This window comes from Danio rerio, chromosome 23 (genome assembly GCF_052040795.2).
Source record: "Danio rerio strain M-AB ecotype USA chromosome 23, GRCz13ab, whole genome shotgun sequence".
Taxonomy (NCBI): domain Eukaryota; kingdom Metazoa; phylum Chordata; class Actinopteri; order Cypriniformes; family Danionidae; genus Danio; species Danio rerio.
Genome location: NC_141043.1, coordinates 8,128,655 through 8,151,236, shown reverse-complemented (window position 1 = coordinate 8,151,236; position 22,582 = coordinate 8,128,655). Strand labels below are relative to the sequence as shown.

Sequence of the window (22,582 nt, the reverse complement as noted above, 5' to 3'; positions counted from 1 at the left end):
TCACCAAACAATCTGACAGAGAAATCTGTTGAGCAACAGTGTCACCTGCAGGGGGGTTTCTGATATAGACATTCTAGATTCACACATGTACTGACACGCACTCCATAATATTCTCATTCTCATCTTTTGTCATGGGAATTTTCCACAAATTGGGTACAAAGTAAAGTAACATCTATCGTCTTTGAAAATGGTTAAAAAAAAGTCAGTTATCTTGAAGAAAATGTGGAATGTCAGCATCAGAACTGAACTGAATTGCCCTTACTCACATCAGTCATGGTATTGACTCTCCCCATTTACTGAGATTGAAACCTGAAACCTTTGGATTACAAATTTGACTCAAACTGTCAGTGCATGACTTATATATATATATAACATATATATATATATATATATATATATATAAACTTACATAATTAAATGTGTGATTAGCATTTACAACTAAATGCAGTAAGGACAATAAATAAAGGCATGGTATAAAAAATATAGTATATCTTTTTTTTTTTTTTTTAACAGAAACAACAACTAATCATGTTTGTAATAAATAAGTTGTGAGTAAATGATAGAACAATTTTCATTTTTGGTCATCTATCTCTTTACATTCTATACACCAGTGGTCACCAAACTTGTTCCTGGAGGGCCTGCAGATTTTAGCTCCAACCCTAATCAAACACACCTGAACAAGCTAATCAAGGTCTTACTAGGTATACTTGAAACATCCATTGTGTGTTGAGGCAAGATGGAGCTAAACCCTGCAGGGACACCGGCCCTCCAGGACCAGGATTTGTGACCCCTGCTATACACAATAACGATACACATACAAACATATGCAAATACAAGCTTTTATTTTGGATGAATCGTTTAACATCAATGGAGTCTAAATACTGATTTGAATAATGATCAACAAAGCCCTAACCTTAAAATGAATGTCCAAAGATGAAAATGTTTTGAAATGTTCAGCATTTTATTGTGGATTATATATACAGTATGTTGAATTACTTTTTTACATGTGACAGTAAACTACAGTACATTTAACATAACAATATGGCGAGTGTTTGCCAAAACCATTGAAAACTAAGGATGCAAATATACCGGTCACTACATCATGCATATACCAAAAGATACATCTACTGTGATAGTTCAGCCAAGTTATTGCTTAGGAAACACATCCCTGTATGATAATGCATGAAGCTGTGTGCTTGTATGTTTATTTTTTCTCACTTATGTCAGAATTCAATGCATTTCTAATGTGTTTGAAATCATTATTTACCCACACTAATTTAAAAACTCATATTTATGTAACAATTATTCTTGCTTGTTTGCATTAAACAGTGCGTTCTTGTTAAATCAGGAGTGTCTAAACCCAGTCCTGGAGGGCCAGTGCCCTTCAGATTTTAGCTCCAACTTGCCTCAACACACCTGCAAGGATGTTAGAAAGCTTAGTAGGAGGTTGATTATCTAGCCCAGGTGTGTTTGAATGGGGTTGGAACTAAACTTTGCAGGACACCGGCCCTGCAGGACCGAGTTTGGACATGCCTGTGTTAAATCCTTTTGCTCACAATATAAATGAAATTTGATTGACTATACAGTTATTATTACCCAGAAACTTTGGCTCCATTTATCCTCTACTAATTCAGTCCAAGACAACTGCCATAGCCTTTACCTTAATGATTGGCTATTGCAACTTCTTTCATTTTCTTGTCGGCTTAGTCCCTTTATTAATCCAGGGTCGCCACAGTGGAATGAACCGCCAACTTATCCAGTGAGTTTTTACGCAGCGGATGCCCTTCCAGCCACAACCCATCTCTGGGAAAGGCTATTGCAACTTTCTTCTGTTAAACAAAAAGAAAGTCCATTGCATTTGGGAACAGAGATGAGTTTCTCAAAGTGAATGCATACCTTGGCTCTAGGGGTCAAACAACAAAAAATAAGGTCAAGAATCTTGGTGTTATTCTGGAGTCAGATATGAGTTTAAGTAGTCATAAGCAGTAACTAAATCAGCATACTATCTCAAAAACATTGCAAGAATTAGATGCTTTGTATCCCGAAAGAACTTAGAGAAACTTGTTTATGCTTTTATCAGCAGCATGATGGATTACTGTAATGGAATCCCAAAAATGTGCGTCAACATTATAGTCACATTCATATCAAGACTGAAAACGCATCTGTTTAGCTGTGCCTTTACTGGATGAGCACCTTTAAAAACTTTTAACAAGTTTTAATCTGTATTTGTATGTTTTTAATCATTTTTATTCATTGTTTTTTATTTTCTTACACTTGTTTCTTTTATTCCTGTTTATGTAAAGCACTTTGAGTTACCACATTAAATGTGCTATATAAATAAACTTGCCCTGTATTGCCTTGCCTAGTATAAACACAACATATATTTTGTGATAGAGTCTTCTTTAACTTACTTTTGTAAAGCCATGATGTTTTTTCCAGCTTATTTACTTTTTTTTTTTCTTTTTCACAGAACAATTCTCCTTCCTTTAGTGTGCCTAGGTATAGTAAAGTAAGAGCAAGCAGAGCATATACTCCCTGGAAGCATGTGCCAAAAATATGCAAATGTATTCAAATTCAGGATTGGACACCACATAAATAAACATTGGTTGTTGTATGAGTTTGATTTGAATTTCAGGTGAACTCCTTTCTGTGTTTGCATAGGGAAATCACAGCAAAGCTTTCACTTTGTCCTAGAACCCCACCGTTTTTAACAGACAACAACAGATGGCATGCTACAAGTGAAGGTGAGTGTTCGTATTTGTTCTGTTGCTTGATTTCTTATGTGATATTTTCACAGTCTGAACAGCGTTTGATTGCAAATGACTGTTCGATTTTTTTTATTTTTTTATTTTATTTTTTTTTCGATGTAGTCTTGTATTTTCCAGTCAAGCAGTTTGGGGCTTGTCTGATTTTTTTTCCCTTGTTAAATCAGTTTTTGATAGCTGGAAAGAAGCTGTTTAAAGAAAGTCACAAGACATGCAGCTGTAACGGCCGGCAGTGCTGAACTGAGCCTCTGTGTGTCAGCACTGCCCGAGGCGCTGGACAAATGCAGCTAAAGTCACTTTGAACTTTCTGAAGTTGCATACTTTTAACTTTCAGCTGCACAATGAGACATCACACTTCTCCAGAGTTATGTCTGGGACAAAGCAGTTGAGTTGTTTGGCAGTGTTTACTTACTTAAACTTTCTCTGACCTGAGACTGAACTGGGAAAAGTTTTGTAATTTGAAAGTCTTCCATTCATAAAAGGGGTGCTAACTGTATATCTCTATAATCTTAATTGAAGTACATATATTGATTGTGAACATCCCGAGACATAATACATCAGGGTAGACCAAAAAGTAAGATTGGAAATTTGTGGTTCTATTTAGTTCACTTATAATGATGTACATTTAAAGTTTATGCTCACTAAACTAAGCAGATTAGACTGCTAGAGGACTCGGATACTATGCATTTTTAGGGGAAGTACGCTGTGCAGGGCCTCAGGCTATATTTTCATTTTTTTAACTCTCCTATCTATCTAAAAGGATGGCATTGTGACTTATTTTTTCTATTTTCCTCTATGCTTCTGTGCCAACAAAACCACCCAGAAAAGGTTTTTCTTTTTTCTTTTTTTTTTTTTTCAAAAGCAGAACTTTTTCTATCTTTGCTGTCACGGTTCCTCAGAAACTATTTGGAGTTTCAAGTTGATGGAGTTGGAGTTGATGAAAAAAGTTAAGCTTGTACTCAGTGTGTCATTTTCAGACCATCTCTTGAGGAAGTACAGTACATGTGCAAAAACTGCAGTAAAACTTTCAGTTAAGGTAGGTTTGGATTTTCTCGTTTATCTCTACTAGGATAATTCTATAAACTTTTTTAAAAAGTAACTACATGGCTATAGTATTATTTGTAACACTTTATTTTGATGGTCTATTTAAGCATTAGTAGACTGCTTAATATCTGTATATACTGCTCCTTCAACAGACATTTAACTAACTATCAGAAACTTTAGAAGTACATGTCAACTTCCACTAACCCTAACTCCAAGCTAACAGTCTACTTATAATCTAATGACAATTAGTTGGCATGTAGATGAAATTTAACTTTAATGAATGGACCATCAAAATAAAATGACCGTATTATTGAGTTGATATTAAGGATTTAATATATTAAGTTTGTGTTTGTGTTTTTATAAACTCAATATTTTTTTATCAATTCTTCTAAAACATTTGCAAAGTTGTCATACTTTGTCAGTTGTCACAGACCTATAAATGCTATATATATATATATATATATATATATATATATATATATATATATATATATATATATATATATATATATATATATATATATATATATATATATGAGGTATGAACCTATACTGGTCTCACGGTTCGGTTTGGTTACGATTATCATGCCATTGATTCGGTTCAATTCGATATCTCGGTGCATCACAGTGCATTGACGATGCTTTCCATACATAGTGTTACATTTTAGGAGGGAGGCTATAACAAGCTGTCTGTATAAACACACAGACACACAGCAACACACTGTCTCTAATTCAAACACATTCACAAACATAGACAGCATCAAACAAACAAACAAACACACACACACACACACACACACACACACACACACACACACACACACACACACACAAACAAACACACTTAAGCCCTTGCAACAGGGAGAGCTCGCACTGAGCGGAGCAGAAAAACGAAAAAAACGAAAAAAAATAAGCACTTTTCCGACGGCCCCTTACAGAGAGCTCCTCTCAGCGCGAGCTCTGCCGCCTAAAGTAAACGCAGAATGCGAGGGCCTAAACGGAGCAGTGCTCGTAATGTCGAGCAAAAAAAAGAAACACAGCTGTGAAACATAACCAGCTTTGTCTTTCTGTAGGAAACACACTTTAGATCTTTTTAGGGTAAGCGTTTTTTGAGTTATTGCCGTTCATAACTGAATGTGTGTCAGGAAAATCGAAAACAAAACCAACTGGAACGCGCTCATTTCTGGCGCCCCACTGGATATACAGCGCATATACATACATACATACATACATACATAATTTAAACCATTTTGAAATAAAAACATGCAAATATAGATTTGTTGGTGATTTATTTATTTAAGCTTTTGCCTCTCTGTCGCCATCTCTGTTTGAAACAGAATATGCTAGTAACTTGCAGATGTTAAGTTATTATTTCTTTATTTTATCCTTCATCACTGTGTTAAATAAGAGCAACAGATCTGTCTTGAAACATTGACGTGACTGTAAGCAGGGTTTCTGCAGGGTCTTAAAAAGTCTTAGAATTTCTTAAATTCCAGAATCAAAATTTATAGAAACATTGTGTTGTAGGTCTTAAATATTTGTAAACAAGTCTTAAATTTCCTTTGTTCATTTATTGCTACCCAATCTGGCCAAACAGTCACCAACAATGCATCTCAATAAAACTTTAACTGTTTATTTAAAAAGGTCATTTTAACTCATAAGTTTATCATAGTAGTTTAATTATTTTCATAACAATAACATTTGTTTATTAGTGCTCCATGTATTTACTGATGAGGACACTGACCTTGGCAGATTGTTGTGCAGAGATTTAGTTTATTATAGTTTTTAAAACTTTTAAAACTTTTTTTTTTTAAGTTTATGTTGAAAAAATGTGTATGGATATAAGTATAGCATGCTTGTTTTTACACAAAATGTAAAATATTTTGCAAAGAAATATCAAAAATATATATTTTTAAATATTATTAAATTATTATTGTATTACTAAATGTATTAAATTATATATATTTTTAATAGGGCAAAAAATATTTTCTATCTGGGCCATTCAAAATATTCTTTAGCACTTTATGAGTCTAAAACCTAATTCAAAAATGTCTTAAAAGTATTAAATTTAACTTAGTGAAACCTGCAGAAACCCTTTGTAAGAAGTATGTCCTACTAGATTCCAAAAGTTTTTATCTTTTTGGCAATATAACAATAAGTCCAAAAAAAAAAATAATAATAATCTGAACAACTTAGTAACATATCTGCCACCTATGTTATGACCAGATGAAAGCATAATTGCTCTATTATAAATAACAGTTTTGACATGTTTTTTTTTATGTATACTATTTGTATTCTTCTTTTAAACAAAAAAGTATACTTAACATAATATAAATTTACAAATCATATAAATTATGTACTTATCAGCAATTTTTTACCTAGGTTTATAGTCAGTGTTAAAAGTTGTGATATTTGTTTAAGTATTGTAAATATATTGTTGAAGTCAAAATGATTAGCCTTCCTGTGAAATTGTAATTATTTCAAGAGTTCACACTTAGCTGATGATTGATTATAAAGCTTGTTTGGCATGCTGTCCCGGGAGAGAGCCCTGAACTCATAAGATCCTTGAGCCCGGGGCTCTCTCTCGTTTGCAAGGCAAGAGGGGAGTTTGAGCTCAGGTAGATCTCAAGAACCACCTTACTGTAGAAGCTAATGAACAGATAGAGATTGCTCTTAAGAGATAACTACTTACCAGGAGCATGTCTATGGTGTCAATTTGGATTAGTCAATTAACTTAAGTAGCATGTTTTTGGACGGTGAGAGGAAACTGGGAAACCCGGGGGGACCCATGTGAGCATGGGGAGAACGTGTAAACTCCGCACAGAAACGTCAGCTGGCTTGGTAAGGACTAGAAGCAGTGACGTTCTTGCTGTGAGGCAACAGTGCTATTCACTAGGCCACCGTGCCACTTATCTAGAAATGGAGGAGGAGTAGGGGTGGAAGGGGGGTTCTTCAAAATGAAGATGGCTGTCATATGGAACTTAGGGTATTTAAAGTGGCTTAGAAATCATCTAATTGGGGAATCATAAATTGAATAATGCGGGGCTGATTTGTTTTGTATTTGGGGTAATGACAATGCATAATATTGTTGTACTTACTATTTTCTAAAATATATAATTGTAGTACATATCATTTCTGTTTGAAGTTTGCATGTTCTCCCTGTGTTCGTGTGGGTTTCGTGAATGCTCCAGTTTCCCCCACAGCCCAAACACATGCGGTATAAGTGAATTGGGTAAGCTAAATTGCCCATAGTGTATGTGTGTGAATGAGTTTGTATGAGTGTTTCCCACTGATGGGTTGCAGCTGGAAGGGCATCCGCTGCGAAAAACATATACTGGATAAGTTGACGATTCATTCCGCTGTGGCTAATAAAGGGATTAAGGCGAAAAAACATAATGAATGTATATAATTTCTTGATTATAATGTATACTTACTTTCTAATCATATTTTTTTTAACCTAAAACCTCTATATTTATTTTTCCCAAACTAAAAGAAATAAGACTTTATCCAGTAGGAAAAAAAATTACAGGAAATACTACATGTCAGTATAGTATTACAGCACTTGCATAGTTTAACATGTTGTCTTATTATTATTTTTTGCTCAAGTTTATATATTGACAAGTTAACACTGATGTGGAAAAGGAAAAAAAAATAAAACTGAATGGAATCTAAAACAATTTTCTTAGTACACACTAATTTTAACCCACAAAGTAACTTATTCACATTGACTTAGTATTACTGACTAATATTCCAGTACCAGAAGATAACTGATAAAAAATAACACCTTCATATAACACAGTTCATGATTGTTTAGTGACCTACAATGGCCACAATGACATTTCTGGCTATTCCACTTGTAGCTTATGCAGAACATCAATGGGAAAATACTTAAAACACAGTTACTAGAGACCTAATTAACTTGACAGATTGTCATTATGACATATAAGTTTCTTTGTGTACACAATATGACATTATTTTTCTGTGTGTACACAATATGACATTATTACCATAAAACAGTCAAATATGTTAAATAGTGTCAGAGCAGCTCTGTGGAGACGACAGATACTGATAACACCATGAGCATAACATGTGCTTCAGTGTGTCTAAGCAAAACCACACCATTCATTCATAGAGAAACACAGAACATGCTTGTGGATTAATATACACATACAACAATTTAAGTCTATGTACACTATTTTATTATTTAGAAATTTAAAATTGGCAAAAAATGCTACACAAAAACGTAAAAGTAGGCCTATAATCGCAGTACAAATGAAATGCTTCGTTGTAAACCAGTGGTGTTGTCAAAGTTTACCACTGTTACACCTAAAGTATTTTTAAAAGTTGCCTTGTGTAAATTAAATTCAATTCACCTTTATTTGTATAGCGCTTTTACAATGTAGATTGTGTCAAAGCAGCTTCACATGAAAATTCATAGTAAATTGAAACAGTGTAGTTCAGTTTTCAGAGTTTAGATTCAGTTCAGTTTAGCTCAGGTCAGTGTGATTAATAATCACTACTGAGAGCCTAAACACTGAAAAGCAAATCTATTGATGCGCAGCTCTACAGATCTTGAACCATCCAAGCCAGTGGCCTGGAAAAAACTTCACCAATCGGCGAAAGTGAAGGACTAAAAAACCTTGTGAGAAACCAGGCTCAGTTGGGCATGACCATTTCTCCACTGGCCAAACGTCTTGTGCAAGATATGCAAACCTTGGGATCATCTTGTCGCTTGTCTTGGATCAATTCGGTGGCGCTGCATAGTCTGAGGGTCTCAGGATGAGTATCCCCAGGTCGAAATAGAGAAAAAAGAAAATGATTAGTGTAGCTGCTGTTCGTAGTGTGTATAAACAACATGAAGAAACCAGTGTGGAGCACATTCATGTATCATACCGCTAATGATGCAATGAGTGTATGCTTTACTAAAAATAGGTCTTTACTCTAGGTTTGGGAGAGTGTGTCTGAGCCTCGGACATTATCAGGAAGGCTATTCCAGAGTTTAGGAGCCATAACCGAGAAGGCTTGACCTCCTTTACTCGACTTTGCTGTTCTAGGTATTACTAGAAGCCCTGAGTTTTGAGATCTTAAAGAGCAGATTGGATTGTAATGCAATGTAATGTAATGTGTATGTATATAGCGCATTTATTGTGTATGGCCATACACCAAAAGTGCTTCACAATCATGAGGGGTGGTCTCTTCACACCACCACCATTGTGCAGTATCCACTTGGATGATGTGACGGCAGCCACAGGACAACGGCGCCAGTGCGCTCACGAAAAGTGCCATGTGGTTTTTAATGACCACAGAGAGTTAAGACCTCGTTTTAACATCTCATCCGAGAGACGGAATCCGAAAGACGGATTGTAGCGAGACAGAAGGTTTGTTTAGATAAACAGGAGCTAGATTATTTTAAGCGTATTACTTTGATTACTTTAAGCTATATTAAGTTTGTTCATAGAGGATAATTAAATTGTCCAGTGAAGCTTTTGTGCTTTCTGCATGAAGAGTTTTAAAACAATTACAAGTATTAGTGATTACAAAAAGCAACTACAGATTGTTTACTCGCCAAAAGACACCACTGCTAAATATTGATCACAAACGCAATATGTACAGGTTCTAATAAAGCAGGGGTTTAACCTTTTGCCCAGTTTTATGCAACTTTGTGCTTTGTGTAAGGCAAAAACATTGGGTTTAATAGCACTGTGCCTTGGAGACATTTTATAAAATGTGAATGGGAGAATGTGTTTGGTGTGAGTCATGATTGTCCAGGTGGTGACAAACAGAACAAACAGAGGAAGAGATTGTGTGCTGATGCGTGCTGTGGAGAAAAGGACCAATGCAAACAAAAGATACCAGGTGCACTTTTCTCATTCACAGCAAGTGCTGAGAAAATATTAGTGGAAAACACTGCTGTAATTTGACATCAAGTGAAAGAGGAGGAAAAGGACATGGAGTAGCTGTAGGAAGCTTGTGGTGCACACAAAGGTCAATTTATTTGCTTGAAGGCACAATGCCAGTGGTCGGATGAGAGGCCTTGAGTGGGCTTTGATCCAGCAATCTTCTTTATGGCACGGAGATTCCACCTTCCCTCTAAACCCCATAATAGACAACACACACATACACACACACACACATCGCTCCCCCTTCAGGATGTTTTGAAAAATGAGTGAGCTGATGTCTCTTGTCTTCCTGTAGAGTGACCAGTGATGCATGCTGAGGCCAATCAGAATCAAAGAGCAGACGGTCAATCCAAAGAGTCGGGGACTGTTATGGAAGATATTAAGGTGTCAGAAAAAGGTAAAAATGGCACTAATAATTATTCTTTTGAGGTCTAAGGTTTGGGGTGGCTTCTAGGGCACTAGCCCCAAATGTTTTTGTAACCCTTTATAATTACAGACTATGAATCATTTATTAAGCATTAGCATCTAGTGAATTCATTATTTGTATTTGTTGTTTGGTAAAAATTAGTAAGCAGTTTATAACTACTGCTACAAATGCTGTATTCTTGATTTATAAGCACCTATAGACCTTTTTCATGGCTGCTGCATGGAGGGCGCCATAGCGACCAGCGTCTTCCAGTAGAATGCTAAAAACTTCCGTTTAAAGCGTGTACAACTGGTAATTTGCGCTCTGAAAATGGGTTTCAATAACGTTTTTAATGGATAACAGAGTGTTTTTGTGACACACAACTTAGAAATGTGTCTATTCAAGCCGTTATAATCTGTCACATGTGGTTCAAGCGCGTCAGAAATACGAAAAACGTTCTCCTAGTTCACGTGTTTGCCATCAGAAATACAGTGGGTGTGTGCGTTCCCCGCCTGTCAGCTGTTAGCTCAGCGGCTCTTTAACACACACACACACACACACACACACAGAGAGAGAGCAAACCAGAGTACTGGCATGTAACTTAACAGGTATGAAAGTCGTGCAATTTACAAAAATGACCAATAAAAGTCTGTTATTGATACTCTGCTGGCTGATTTGCTGTTCATTCTAATCGCGAGCTGTTTGTGTTTTATTTCGTGTGTTGTATTCACCACGGTTTGTGTTTTTCTGTCATTTCGAAATGACACTAGCCTATATTTTCACTTTGTCACAGTTATTAAATCAGTGTGTCAGTGGCACAGTACAGGCTACGTGTGTGTGTCAAACATTTTGGTGAATTACATTTGTTTGGGCTGGTTATATATTTGAAATAAAGAGAAAATGTTGACTTTAGCGATGACGAGGCTTCATTTAAACTGCAGAAGATGCCGTCTGACAACGAGGGGAAAATGCCTCACAGCAGCTGTTTTCCATCCTATTAGATCGCATTTCTTTAAATGATCAGTCCAGGAGATTGTGCTGATGGACAACAGAATTAGTTCAAAGATGATAAAAGCAGGTAAAATAGATTAAAACTATCGTTTCAAAGCTGTCCATATGTGACTGTTTACACGCATCAGCTGCCGACCGGAAGTTCTTCGCATTCTCCTTGCGCATACACGCAAAGCATAATGGGTAATTTTGCATTCCAAAAAAAAGGTCTATATAATGTGCTTAATAATTGTGTTTTCTTACTTACTTAATAATTTATTTTTCATTCTACTTTACTATATTAAGTATTGCATTATTTACAAGCCAGTTGTATTTAAGAGTAGTTGAGGGTTTTTAGGATAATTCAGAATGTGTTAGTAAATGATTAATAAACTATTAAAATCAACATTTATATATCTTATTATTCAGGCATATACTAATAGTTTACTAATATGTTAATAAATGCTTTATTAACTCAACTTCACACAGTTTTGTGACATAATCTAAAGTGAGAACTTTTCATGCTTTATAAATGCCTTATAAATCACAAATAAAGGCTCTGAAACAAATAAACAATAATATTTTGCAAAAAAAATAAAATTACTCTAGAGTTAAAACATTGCCATATAACAGGAGTGTCAAAATACGACATCAAACTGGATAAAACAACAACAAGATAATTTAACAATATAATAAAATGCAATGTTTAAACTGTGATTTTATTTTAGATAAGGTTGCAAAGAATTATTTTTCAATTAAAAAACAGTTTCATTTGAATATTGTAGTTTATGTCATTTTTCCTGTTTAGAATATAACCGAGCCTTTAATTGTCATTTTTAAGGGATTTATAAAGCATAAATTCTCCTCACTTTAGATTAGGTAACAAAACTGCATGAAGTTGAGTTAATAAAGCATTTATTACCATGCAAAGTAACCATTAATATATGCCTGAATAATAAGATATATAAACGTTAATTTCAATAGTTTATTAATCATTTAGTAACTCATTCTGAATGATCCTAAAAACCCTCAACTACTATTAAATACAACTGGTTTGTAAATAATGCAATACTTCGTTAAGTAATGAAAAATAAATCATTAACAAAGTATAAAAATACAATTATTAAGCACATTTTAAATATGTTTGTAAGTCAAACATACAGCATTTGTAGCTGCAGTTACAACCTTATTAATGATGTTTATTAATGTAGAGTTAATACTTAACAGATAATGAATTCACTATTTGCTAATGCTTAATAAATGATTTATAGTGTGTAGTTATTATAAAGTGTTACCGTTTTTTGTTTTATTTTCAAAAGTCTTTTGGGTTTGTTAAGTTTTGTCAAAAATGCCATGAAAAAATATTTAATTACAAATATTTAAAAAATAGGTCACTATTGCTTTTCCACAAGATAAATAAAACATAATAACCTGCTTTCTCACTCATTCTTCAATAGGGTGCATCTATGCACTTTGACTAAGCCCCACATATTAATAACGTCTACCCCTTCTCTAAGGTTTTTGACTTTTTTGTTGGTAAAATTAGTTTTAAAATGAATGCATTTGTGGTATAATAGTGTTTTTTTTTTTATATATATTTACCTGATATTTTGTTTGATTTGTCACTATAATATATTCAAAAATAAAGTTTTAATAATATATTCAGAAATAAAGTAAGTTTTAATAATATCTTCAGAAATAAAGTAAGCATAATAAACATTTAGTAATATACAATAGGGGCAACGCAATGGCGCAGTATAGTGCTGTCGCCTCACAGCAAGAAGGCCACTGGATGGGTCAGTTGGCGTTTCTGTGTTAAACTGTTGCAATGCATCAACTGAAATGGCAGTGCATCTTTTTAGTGTGTATTTACAATGGCCTATGTAGAATTGGTCACACAAGTCTAAAAATGCTTTACATATTTCATGAATTGAAACTTCCTATTGTCTTGATCTTGATTTTGGGATTAAACATGACTCTGAAAGTTGCATACATTTTCCTATTAATGAGTACCCTACGCTTTTTTTTGTTTTGTGCCATATAGCATGCATATTGAGGAAACAGCATCAAGGCAGTATCTCACTGCAAAGAAAAGCCTTACTTTATCAATATATTGTAGGAGAAAAATACATTTTCCTTGCAACTGCTCCCACTTGGCATTTAAGAATTAGATTTTCTGCATGAAGAAACCATTGTGTATGGCCTTCAGTGAGACGCTGGACTCATTTGCAGAATGATTTCATAGGACCCCATAAAACATACCAATTTAGAGATGCACTTGAAAGCACAGACCATTAATTACAAAGAAGAGAGGTGAATAATTCATTATGCTTAGGTCACTACACAAGCAGCATGAGGTTGGAATTGTATGTTGGACAAAAGGCCTAGAAGAGAAGCTTTTAGCAAATGTTTCGGCCATAGCTGAGGAGAAGAAAGTGTGCAGAATAGATCCTATTGGGCATGCATGGAGGAAAAAAACTTCATTTGAGTCACTGTTGTCCATTCTTGAGTGCTCTGTTTTCAATGGGTGCATATCAGAGCCATTGAGGGAAAAAAAAAGGCTACCGAGGTGCAGTTTGTAAAGGCATGTAGTACTTACTCAATAGGCTGAGTGCTCTCAGGATATAGATGCAGAAATGGGACCTTCATGATGGACTCATCATTTTTCATTGAAGCCTTACAGGTAGATGGATGGATGGATGGATGGATGGATGGATATATGGATGAATGAATGGATGGGTGGATATATGAATAGATGGATGGATTAAACGATAGGTGGATGAATGGATGGATGGATGGATAAACGGATGAATGGATGGATTAAACGATAGATGGATGAATGGATGGATGGATGAATGGATAGGTAGATAGACAGACAGACAGACAGGTAGGTAGGTAGGTAAGTAGGTAGGTAGGTGGATGGATGGATGGATGGATCAAACGATCGATGGATGGATAAATGGATAGATGGATGGATTAAACAATGGATGGATGGATGGATGGATAGGTGGGTGGGTGGATGGATGGATTAAATGATGGATGGATGGATGGATGGATGGATGGATGGATGGATGGATGGATGGATGGATGGACAGACGGATGGATGGATATATAGTCTAAATGAGATAGTCTAAATGAGATAGATAGATAGATAGATAGATAGATAGATAGACAGACAGACGGACGGACGGACGGACGGACGGACGGACGGACGGACGGACGGACGGACGGACGGACGGACGGACGGACAGACAGACAGACAGACAGACAGACAGACAGACAGACAGACAGACAGACAGATAGATAGATAGATAGATAGATAGATAGATAGATAGATAGATAATTTACACACATAAACAGAATCAATGATGAGCTAAAAATCTGTGGAATTCCAGGCAGATTCCGTTTGGGCCTAGTAATCAGTGATAAATTACATATTGGATACTTCATAAGGAGTCAATGGATCCTGACTTTCGATCTGTACACACATTGCACACATACACCACCTCTCACCATCTTCATGTGTAATAGTTTTTTTTATAGATTTGTGTCTATCACATAAAATCTTCTTTCATGCTGCTCACTGTCAGCTTTCCCATATTCTGGCGTTGTGACTTTGTTTGGCCACAAGGTGTCAGCATTGCAAAGAATACGCCGGCACTTCAACGCTAATTTTGGCCCCATAAATGAGAAGTGCACTTTCCTGTTCTCATTTTGTGCCGTTCAAGTGGAGATCTCATTTTGTTGTTTATGTTTCTCTTCTTCCACTGGAATGAATTTATGATGGTATATGTAGTAGCAGTGCTCGCTCTCTTAATGAACTGAAGAATATCAACAATTCTAGTAAGCACACATGGGTAATGTTGGATGCATTTAGAACAGGATGCCATATAAAAAGCATTGTTTTTCTTTCAAAATAAAAGTGAAATTAAAATGTACAACTTTACAGCACAGGTAACACTATGGCTCAGTGGTTAGTACTGTCGCCTCATAGCAAAAAAGGTTCCTGGTCTGAGCCCCAGCTGTGTTAGTTGGCATTTCTGTGTGGAGTTTGCATGTTCTCCCTGTGTTTGCATGGGTTTTCTCCGAGTGCTCCAGTTTCCCCTTACAAGTCCAAAGACCGGTTGCAATAGCAAACATGTCGTGTTGTGGGGTAGAATGCCAAAAAAAAGTCAAAGTCAAAAAATAGAAAACTTCAATTTTACCGTACACCACACTGCGTTTAATGCCAGCCACACACATCTTGAACTAAGAGCCATCAGAAGAGCTGAATGGTGTAAGGACCTAATTAAAAATGCTCAACTCGGGTAAGTTCACGCTATGCTGAATAATTCACATTACTCATTTTTAATTGCAGCAATGATTTCAACAAAAACAGATAAATATGCTGAATTAAACTGTGGAAACTGAATGCTTAGAATGAAATGTAAAACTGTGAGTTCACATAGCTACTGCACAGGTGCAGTTCACTGTCACGCCCCATTCACACAGGGCGTCAGCATCAACGCTTCCCATTTACTTTAAATGGGTGACGCCAAGCGTTGCCAAACTGCATTGTGGATCCGTCTGCGCCGCTTCAGAGGCGTTGCGAGCTGCAAAAGTTGGGACTAGCTCAACTTTTCAAGCGCCGACGGATGCGTCAGCCAATCAGATCGCTGTATGCAAATACACCAGCTAGACAGTGGCCTATTGCTGACTGAATTTCATTGGCTAACGCTTCTATGACGATCGCTTCAGCCCCAACTTCAGACACGCCTTCAGTCAAGCGTTGACACTGAAGCCCCGTGTGAATGGGGCGTCAGAATGTAGTTGTTTTGCTTGTTGATGATTACCCATGCCTTGTACAGTTTCGTCTTCTTTCCTTGTCCTTTGCTAGGCAGAACCTCAGTTTTTAGCACTGCAAAGTTTTGAATCTGGTAATCATGGAACATTATTTATTGCACATGACCACACAGAACAATATTGTAGGCATCCAAAGACTTGTAGGCCTTTAACTTCTTTCTTGTAAAATCGTGTAGTTTCAATGATAGTTATATATTTCAGGCCAGACATGCTTGGGAGGGTGCTATCGCAAATAGACCTGTAAGAATATCTGCTTATCACTGGGTGACAAGCTGTTACAATACGCTGAAAGCATTATGTAAATAATATATATAATATGTAATCAATATAACATCTCTTATACAACGACAAACTCTGTAGCGCATAGGATGTCATTCCCTCATTGTAAATACTAGCGCTCCCGTTTTTTTTCTGCAACCTTGATGCGCACGCATTCTAAATGTTTACAAACCAGTAATACACCTATAGGAGAATTGGGTAAGCTAAATTGTCCGTAGTGTATGTGTGTATGTCCTGGTCCTCCAGGTTGGGGGGTGAGCATTGGGCTTGAGTTGGGTTGAACGACCCACCAACACCAACATGGTGTGGCTAAATATTAACTTTCATATCAAAACGGCTCTGGGAGTAAGTTATCTTTAACCAAACCTTGACCAGTTGCTTCTGCATTTGGAGTGTTGGACCTTCTCTGTTGACGTCAATTTGACGACTTCAAACATATTATTTTTAACCACACCCCTCTTACCGTTAGTTTGCTATGAGGGAATGATGAAAGCCCGCCTCCTACTCAATATTCACCAAAATAAAATGCTAATTATCATAACAAATATAAAATAACTAAATAAATAAATTTTCCAAATGAAATTCATCACATTTTCACATTTGTTCGTAGTGTTCCACACTTCTGAGTTTTTATTTTTTTAAATGATAATTTAGCTTGCGATTTAAAGGTATAAACATATTGCAAAATTTCAGAATTATGTGATGTAATTCTGAATGTAGCATGTCACAATAGTTAGTTTATGTCTTGGAAAAAGTTAAATAGTGTGATTAATTAAACTTTAGATTAATTAATTTCATTTATAAAAGTACTCCAGATGACCTTCAGAAAAAAAGATGAGTCTTTAAAATTGATTTAAAGATAGATAGAGTGGGTGCTTTTCTGATTTTTTATGGTAACTTATTGTATAGTTTCGGACCCACAACTGCAAAGGCTCTATTCCTCCTGCATTTGAGACCGGATCAAAATTTAGCAAAAGATGGAATTTGATCTATACAATCGGGTATGGGCCTTAAAGTGATTAAATCAGAAAGCAAAACTTTTATATAATCTTTACAATGTGAATCCTATTAGAGTCACTTATATAGTAAACAAAGCAAATCTATTAAATAATACAGCTACAATATACTGTATCTACTAAAAGTCTACTAAATCTACTAAATTGTTACTTTCCAAACTTTAGGTTTTGAAAGTTTAGGTTTAGGTTTTAACTTTAAGTAAATCACATAAATATTTTCAAATTAGTCAGTATTATTACTAAAAATTAATTTAAAAACTGAAGAAATATAAATGTACACACATTCATACACAACTAAATAAATAGACTCGATGGGCTAAAAATCTGTGGATTTCTGCGCGCACAGATTCCTTGTGGCCCTAGCGATGACTGGTCAGGAAGCAATAGACCTATGTAGAGTACTCTGACATGTTTCATCCAAGTTCATTCATTTTCTTTTCGGCTTAGTCCCTTTATTCATGAGGGGTCGCCACAGCGAAATGAAGCGCCAACTTATCCAGCATATGTTTTACGCAGCGAATGCCTTTCCAGCCATAACCCATCACTGGGAAACACCCATTCTACACCGAAATGCCAACTGACCCAGCCGATGCTCGCACCAATGACCTTCTTACAGTGAGGTGACAGCGCCACCCACTGCGCCCCCGCGTCTCTCTTATCCAAGACTCAGAACTGCATAATCTGACAAAGTGACAACTGTATCAGACCAAAATATAGTAGCCTTAACCAAGAATTACTTGATTTTATTTCAAAAGTTTTTCAGAGTAAAAGCAGAAGTAACCTTCCTACAAACTTTAAGCTGTGTGTACGTCAGTGTGGAATTGTGTGGCTTGTTGACGGCTAACTCATTAAGGACTAAATGAAAGTGATGAGATGTGATTTTAGACCGCATCTGGAACAAATGGCCCAGGCGTTCCCTGTTCAGTCTGGCCAATTTCGGAGGCATGTACCAACCCACAACCCCCCTCTCCACCCTCTGCCAGCGTCCGACAGCACACACACACACACACAGGTTTAGATCTGATATTTATTTCATCGGGCTTGTGTACGCAGTTGGTCTGATGTGAATGTGATTCCACGCTTTGATGCAGAGACAGATTGTAAAGTGTGATTTTATTAAATCCTTCATTAGGATTCATCAGTGAGATTGGATCAGAAAAAGGTCACTGTGCAAATTCGGCCCACTCACCCCCCAACGGCAGCCCTCACTCGCGCCCTCCCTCTCGTTTGCCTTCGCTCTCTCATTTCTCTCTCATTTGCTCTAGTTGGAGGGGGTTGGCCGTCGCTACTGAAACGAATTTGCTGTGAAAATGGGGAAAAATGAGCATTATGGGCTGGCGGAGGAATACAAGGTGAAAGTGACATTATCTCCCCCTCCACGTCTCCTCCTTCTCTTCTTTTTCCCCTCCTCCTCCTCTCCTTCCCCGTTTCCGTTCTCCGGCGCCTTTGCGGGACGATGGTGCCACAAATCATTTGTACGCTCTCATTTGGGTCTACAAGCTGCGAATGGTGCTTACTGCTCACGGAGCAGATGACTTTCAGAGAAGGGGGAGCAAAGGGGGGACGGCTATTTTCTGGCACATGAAAACATCAGTTGGAGTTGGAGCTGAAATTGAGAGGGAAATTGTTCGCGCCATATGTCATCTTTCGCTGAGGGCTCTTTTTTTCCATTGGGCGCATGTTATGCATGCATCTGCGCATGAAGCAGTTTGCTTGGTGTTAATTGTTGTCATTGAAGTGTAATGTGTGGCCTAATGGGAACGCCAGTGTGTCTATATCTGCCGACCTGCTGGAGTTTAGTGTACTTAAAGGCATATGTGACTGAAAATCTGTGATTGTGTGATCTCTCTTTACATTTACAGATTTTTGTTGTTTGTATGTTTGTTTGTTTGTTTGTGTAGGCTGATGAATTGTAGATCTACAGAACCTACTGTGGTATCAGTAAAACAGTAGTTGTTATACAACTATTTAAACAGTCTATTTTTTACATGTTGATCATGTTCTGCCACTCTAACCTTAACATGATGCGTGAACATAACAGTGGTGTATTCGCTTTGAGTAAAGAGCTTGTAAAACCAGCAATAAGTCATGAACTGACCACATGGTAAATAAATAAATTAGATTAAAATTGCCTTCTGTGTTGTCCAGACTTTTTTCAACATAGCCTCATACTGAATAAGTAGCCACATATACGTTTCTGGAGATCGTGAATTATGTAGCCAGAAGTCCGTATGGCTGCATTTTGTCTTAAAATGAATGATGCGAATGATTGTCTCGCTTACCAGCTGACCGCTTACCTCCATGTGGACGGCTTTCCCACCGTTACCAGTTTGTCCAGTAGCTAGACATGCACTTTGGCGGACTTCAGACGCAGAGAGGAGTTTAGGGCGTTCAAGTCCAGTGAAGAACAGTTCCAGAAAGTGGATAAAACAAAAACAAAAGCCAAAATATAGAATAAACAAGTAAATGACAGTGTGAAAATGTGGTAAAAAAACAGGCGAGGACTTGTCACCTGATAAAAGACAGGATCAATCCATGCTTTCATGTCGTTGACGCCAAATTCTGACCCTACTTTCTGAATGTCCCAGCAGAAATCGAGACTTATCAAACCAGGCAGCATTTTTCCAATCTTCTATTATGCGATATTGGTGAGCCTGTGCCAATTGTAGCCTCAGTTTTCTGTTTTTAGCTGACAGGAGTGGCAACGTGTGATCTTCTGCTGCTGTAGCCCATCCGCCTCAAGGTTCAACATGTTGTGCATTCAGAGATGCTCTTTTGCACACCTTGGTTGTAACGAGTGCTTATTTGATTTACTGTTGTCTTTCTATCAGCTTGAACCAGTCTGGCCATTCTCATTCTCATTTGACCTCTGGCATCAAGGCATTTGTGCCCACAGAACTGCCACTCACTAGATATTTTCTCTTTTTCGGACCATTCTCTGTAAACCCTAGAGATGGTTGTGCATGAAAATCTCAGTAGATCAGCAGTTTCTGAAATCAGCAGATCATCTTGACCATGTCTACATGCCTACATTGCAAAAAATGCTTTTCTTAGATTTTTTTTGTCTTGTTTCTAGTCCAAATATCTACAAATTCTTAAATCAAGAAGCATTTTCTAGACAACCAAAACATATTATCTTGTTTTAAGAAATAATATGCCAAAATGAAGTGAGTTTTTTCCTCAAATCAAGCAAAATAATCTGCCAATGGGGTAAGCAAAAGAATCTTGTTTTTCGATTTGTGATAAAATTATTTTGCTTACCCCATTGGCAGATTATTTAGCTTGATTTAAGGAAAAACTCACTTCATTTTGGCATATTATTTCTTAAAACAAGGCAATATGTTTTGCTTGTCTAGAAAATGCTTCTTGATTTAAGAACATTTAAATAGATAGTAAGGAGTCATTTTTTGCAGTGTCAATGCTTTGAGTATCTGCCCTGTGCTTGGCTGATTAAAAAGTTGCATCAACAAGCAGTTGAACAGGTTTACCTAATACAGTGGCCAGTGAGTGCATACAGGAATGTGTAGAATAAATGTGATGAATAAAATGGTTATCTGCACTAACAGTTTAAGTTGGTTATAATATGGAATTAATAATGCAACGCGCCTAATGTTTATGTCCTGATGTGTTCTCTAAATAACAAAAATATACAGACAAAAACAATGGCATCTGTAATAAAACAGCAGTTAAGCAGCATCTGATTGTAGTGATTCCCTGTCAAGTTGACAGCATGTCATGAAAACTTAGTTTGATTATAAATCATATTTGAGACCAGAGACTGTACATCATTTGAATAAATCCCTTTTTGCATGGCACACTGACAGAATTGCACAGAACAGCTTTTTTAGTTTGTTTTAAATATTGTACTATTTAAGCATTGTATTTTTGATTTTCCTTTCTAAAATAGTCAATTATGCATGATTTTAATGGGTTCATTAAAAGCATTTACTGTCTGGGCCACAATATCTCATATGCAGGGATTTCACGGCACTTCTCTTGTAGTTAAAGGTAAAGTTTGACTTAAGCCTGTATAATCCCTGATGAGTCTTTCAATGTCTACTGTCCATTTTCCCAGAATCCCTTTCTTTTCACCCCATACAGACACAATTCTTCCACCACACTGGCTGCATTACCACTTGTGCCTGAACTGATCATCCAGTCCCTATGAATGACATTAGAGACAGGGATTATTCCCTCTCCTTCACACACACACCGACTGCATACCGTATGCACATACACACATTTCCTGAATGGTCTGCTGTAGTTCTCAGATAGAAATACACCTGGGCAATCATGCGTGATTCATCTGTTACAGTCGCACGCTCTCAGACAAATGGGAGCGCATGAACACACATGTACAGATCATTCACACACTGTCGCGTGGCCTTACCCTGAAAAGCATGCATATACACAGGCCTTCAGTGCGAGAAATAAGAATCATGCCCTAAAGCAGACTTCTGCACTCTCCATGATGCTTCCACAGGGACCTCCATCTGTGAGATTCAAATGTAATATTTATCGCCAACCGAGACAAGTTATTAAAAACCATGTTTGTGAAAAGTGTGTGTGTGCACAGGTATTTATGCACATGCATGTGTCCATATGTATTTTTTAATGTTTTATATTTACCAGGAGGTGCTTTGTTGAACAGAAGAGTTTGCTAATACTGATAAGCTCATTTAAGGAAGACTCTTTCAACCTCAAAGTGGAAAAAAGTAGTAATATGAGTAATAGTAATAATATAAAACAGTGCTCAGCATAATTGTGGACACCCCAATTTGAAAATGAACATTTTTATCCATTTCTCAGTGAATACAAGCAATGTATTTAGGTGCATTTAAACAAAACAGATTTATTAAACATATACTTATTCAAATAATATTTTAGTCATCACACAAATTTAGAAATTGAAATATAATACAGTTAGCAAAATATTGCAAAACACAATTACAACCTACAAGATTTTTACATTTTTTGCTTCTCTTGATTTTTTTTCTCTTTTTTAAATTTGTATTTAATATTTTTTCTATAACATAAAAAATTGGATGTACTAGTTTTTGGACCGCTATCGTCATTTTGTTAGATAAGCTCCAGATTGGGCTTCAGTACTGACTAGTCTAATGTATATGCACAAATATAATATTATACAGCTTTCTATTAAAAATATAAATTTAAAAGATAGAATTGTGCGGCATGTACTTATATATTTTGAGCACTGTAAAGTTTATTATTCTATTAAATGTTATTATATTTTTAATATAATTGTTATGTATTTATTCATTTCATTCATTTTATTTACTTAAAAATATATAGAGGGTCACATTCACAATAAGATTCCAT

The 22,582-nt window shown here is 36.3% G+C and overlaps 1 protein-coding gene across 14 annotated transcripts in view; it reads left to right on the top strand.

Moving 5' to 3' along the window:
• Nucleotides 1-22,582, top strand: part of myt1b (myelin transcription factor 1b) — a 211,324-nt gene that overhangs the window by 18,979 nt on the left and 169,763 nt on the right. For 8 of the 14 annotated variants that reach the window (XM_087306561.1, XM_087306575.1, XM_087306574.1 and 5 more), the window contains exons 4-6: nucleotides 2,662-2,744; nucleotides 3,743-3,801; nucleotides 10,005-10,106. In XM_087306561.1, the coding sequence (XP_087162687.1) occupies nucleotides 10,016-10,106 (91 nt within the window). In that variant the 5' untranslated portion in view covers nucleotides 2,662-2,744; nucleotides 3,743-3,801; nucleotides 10,005-10,015. Of the gene's footprint in view, nucleotides 1-2,470; nucleotides 2,565-2,661; nucleotides 2,745-3,742; nucleotides 3,802-10,004; nucleotides 10,107-22,582 lie in introns of all 14 variants that reach the window. The other 6 variants (XM_087306563.1, XM_087306564.1, XM_087306556.1 and 3 more) reach the window with 4 other exon arrangements.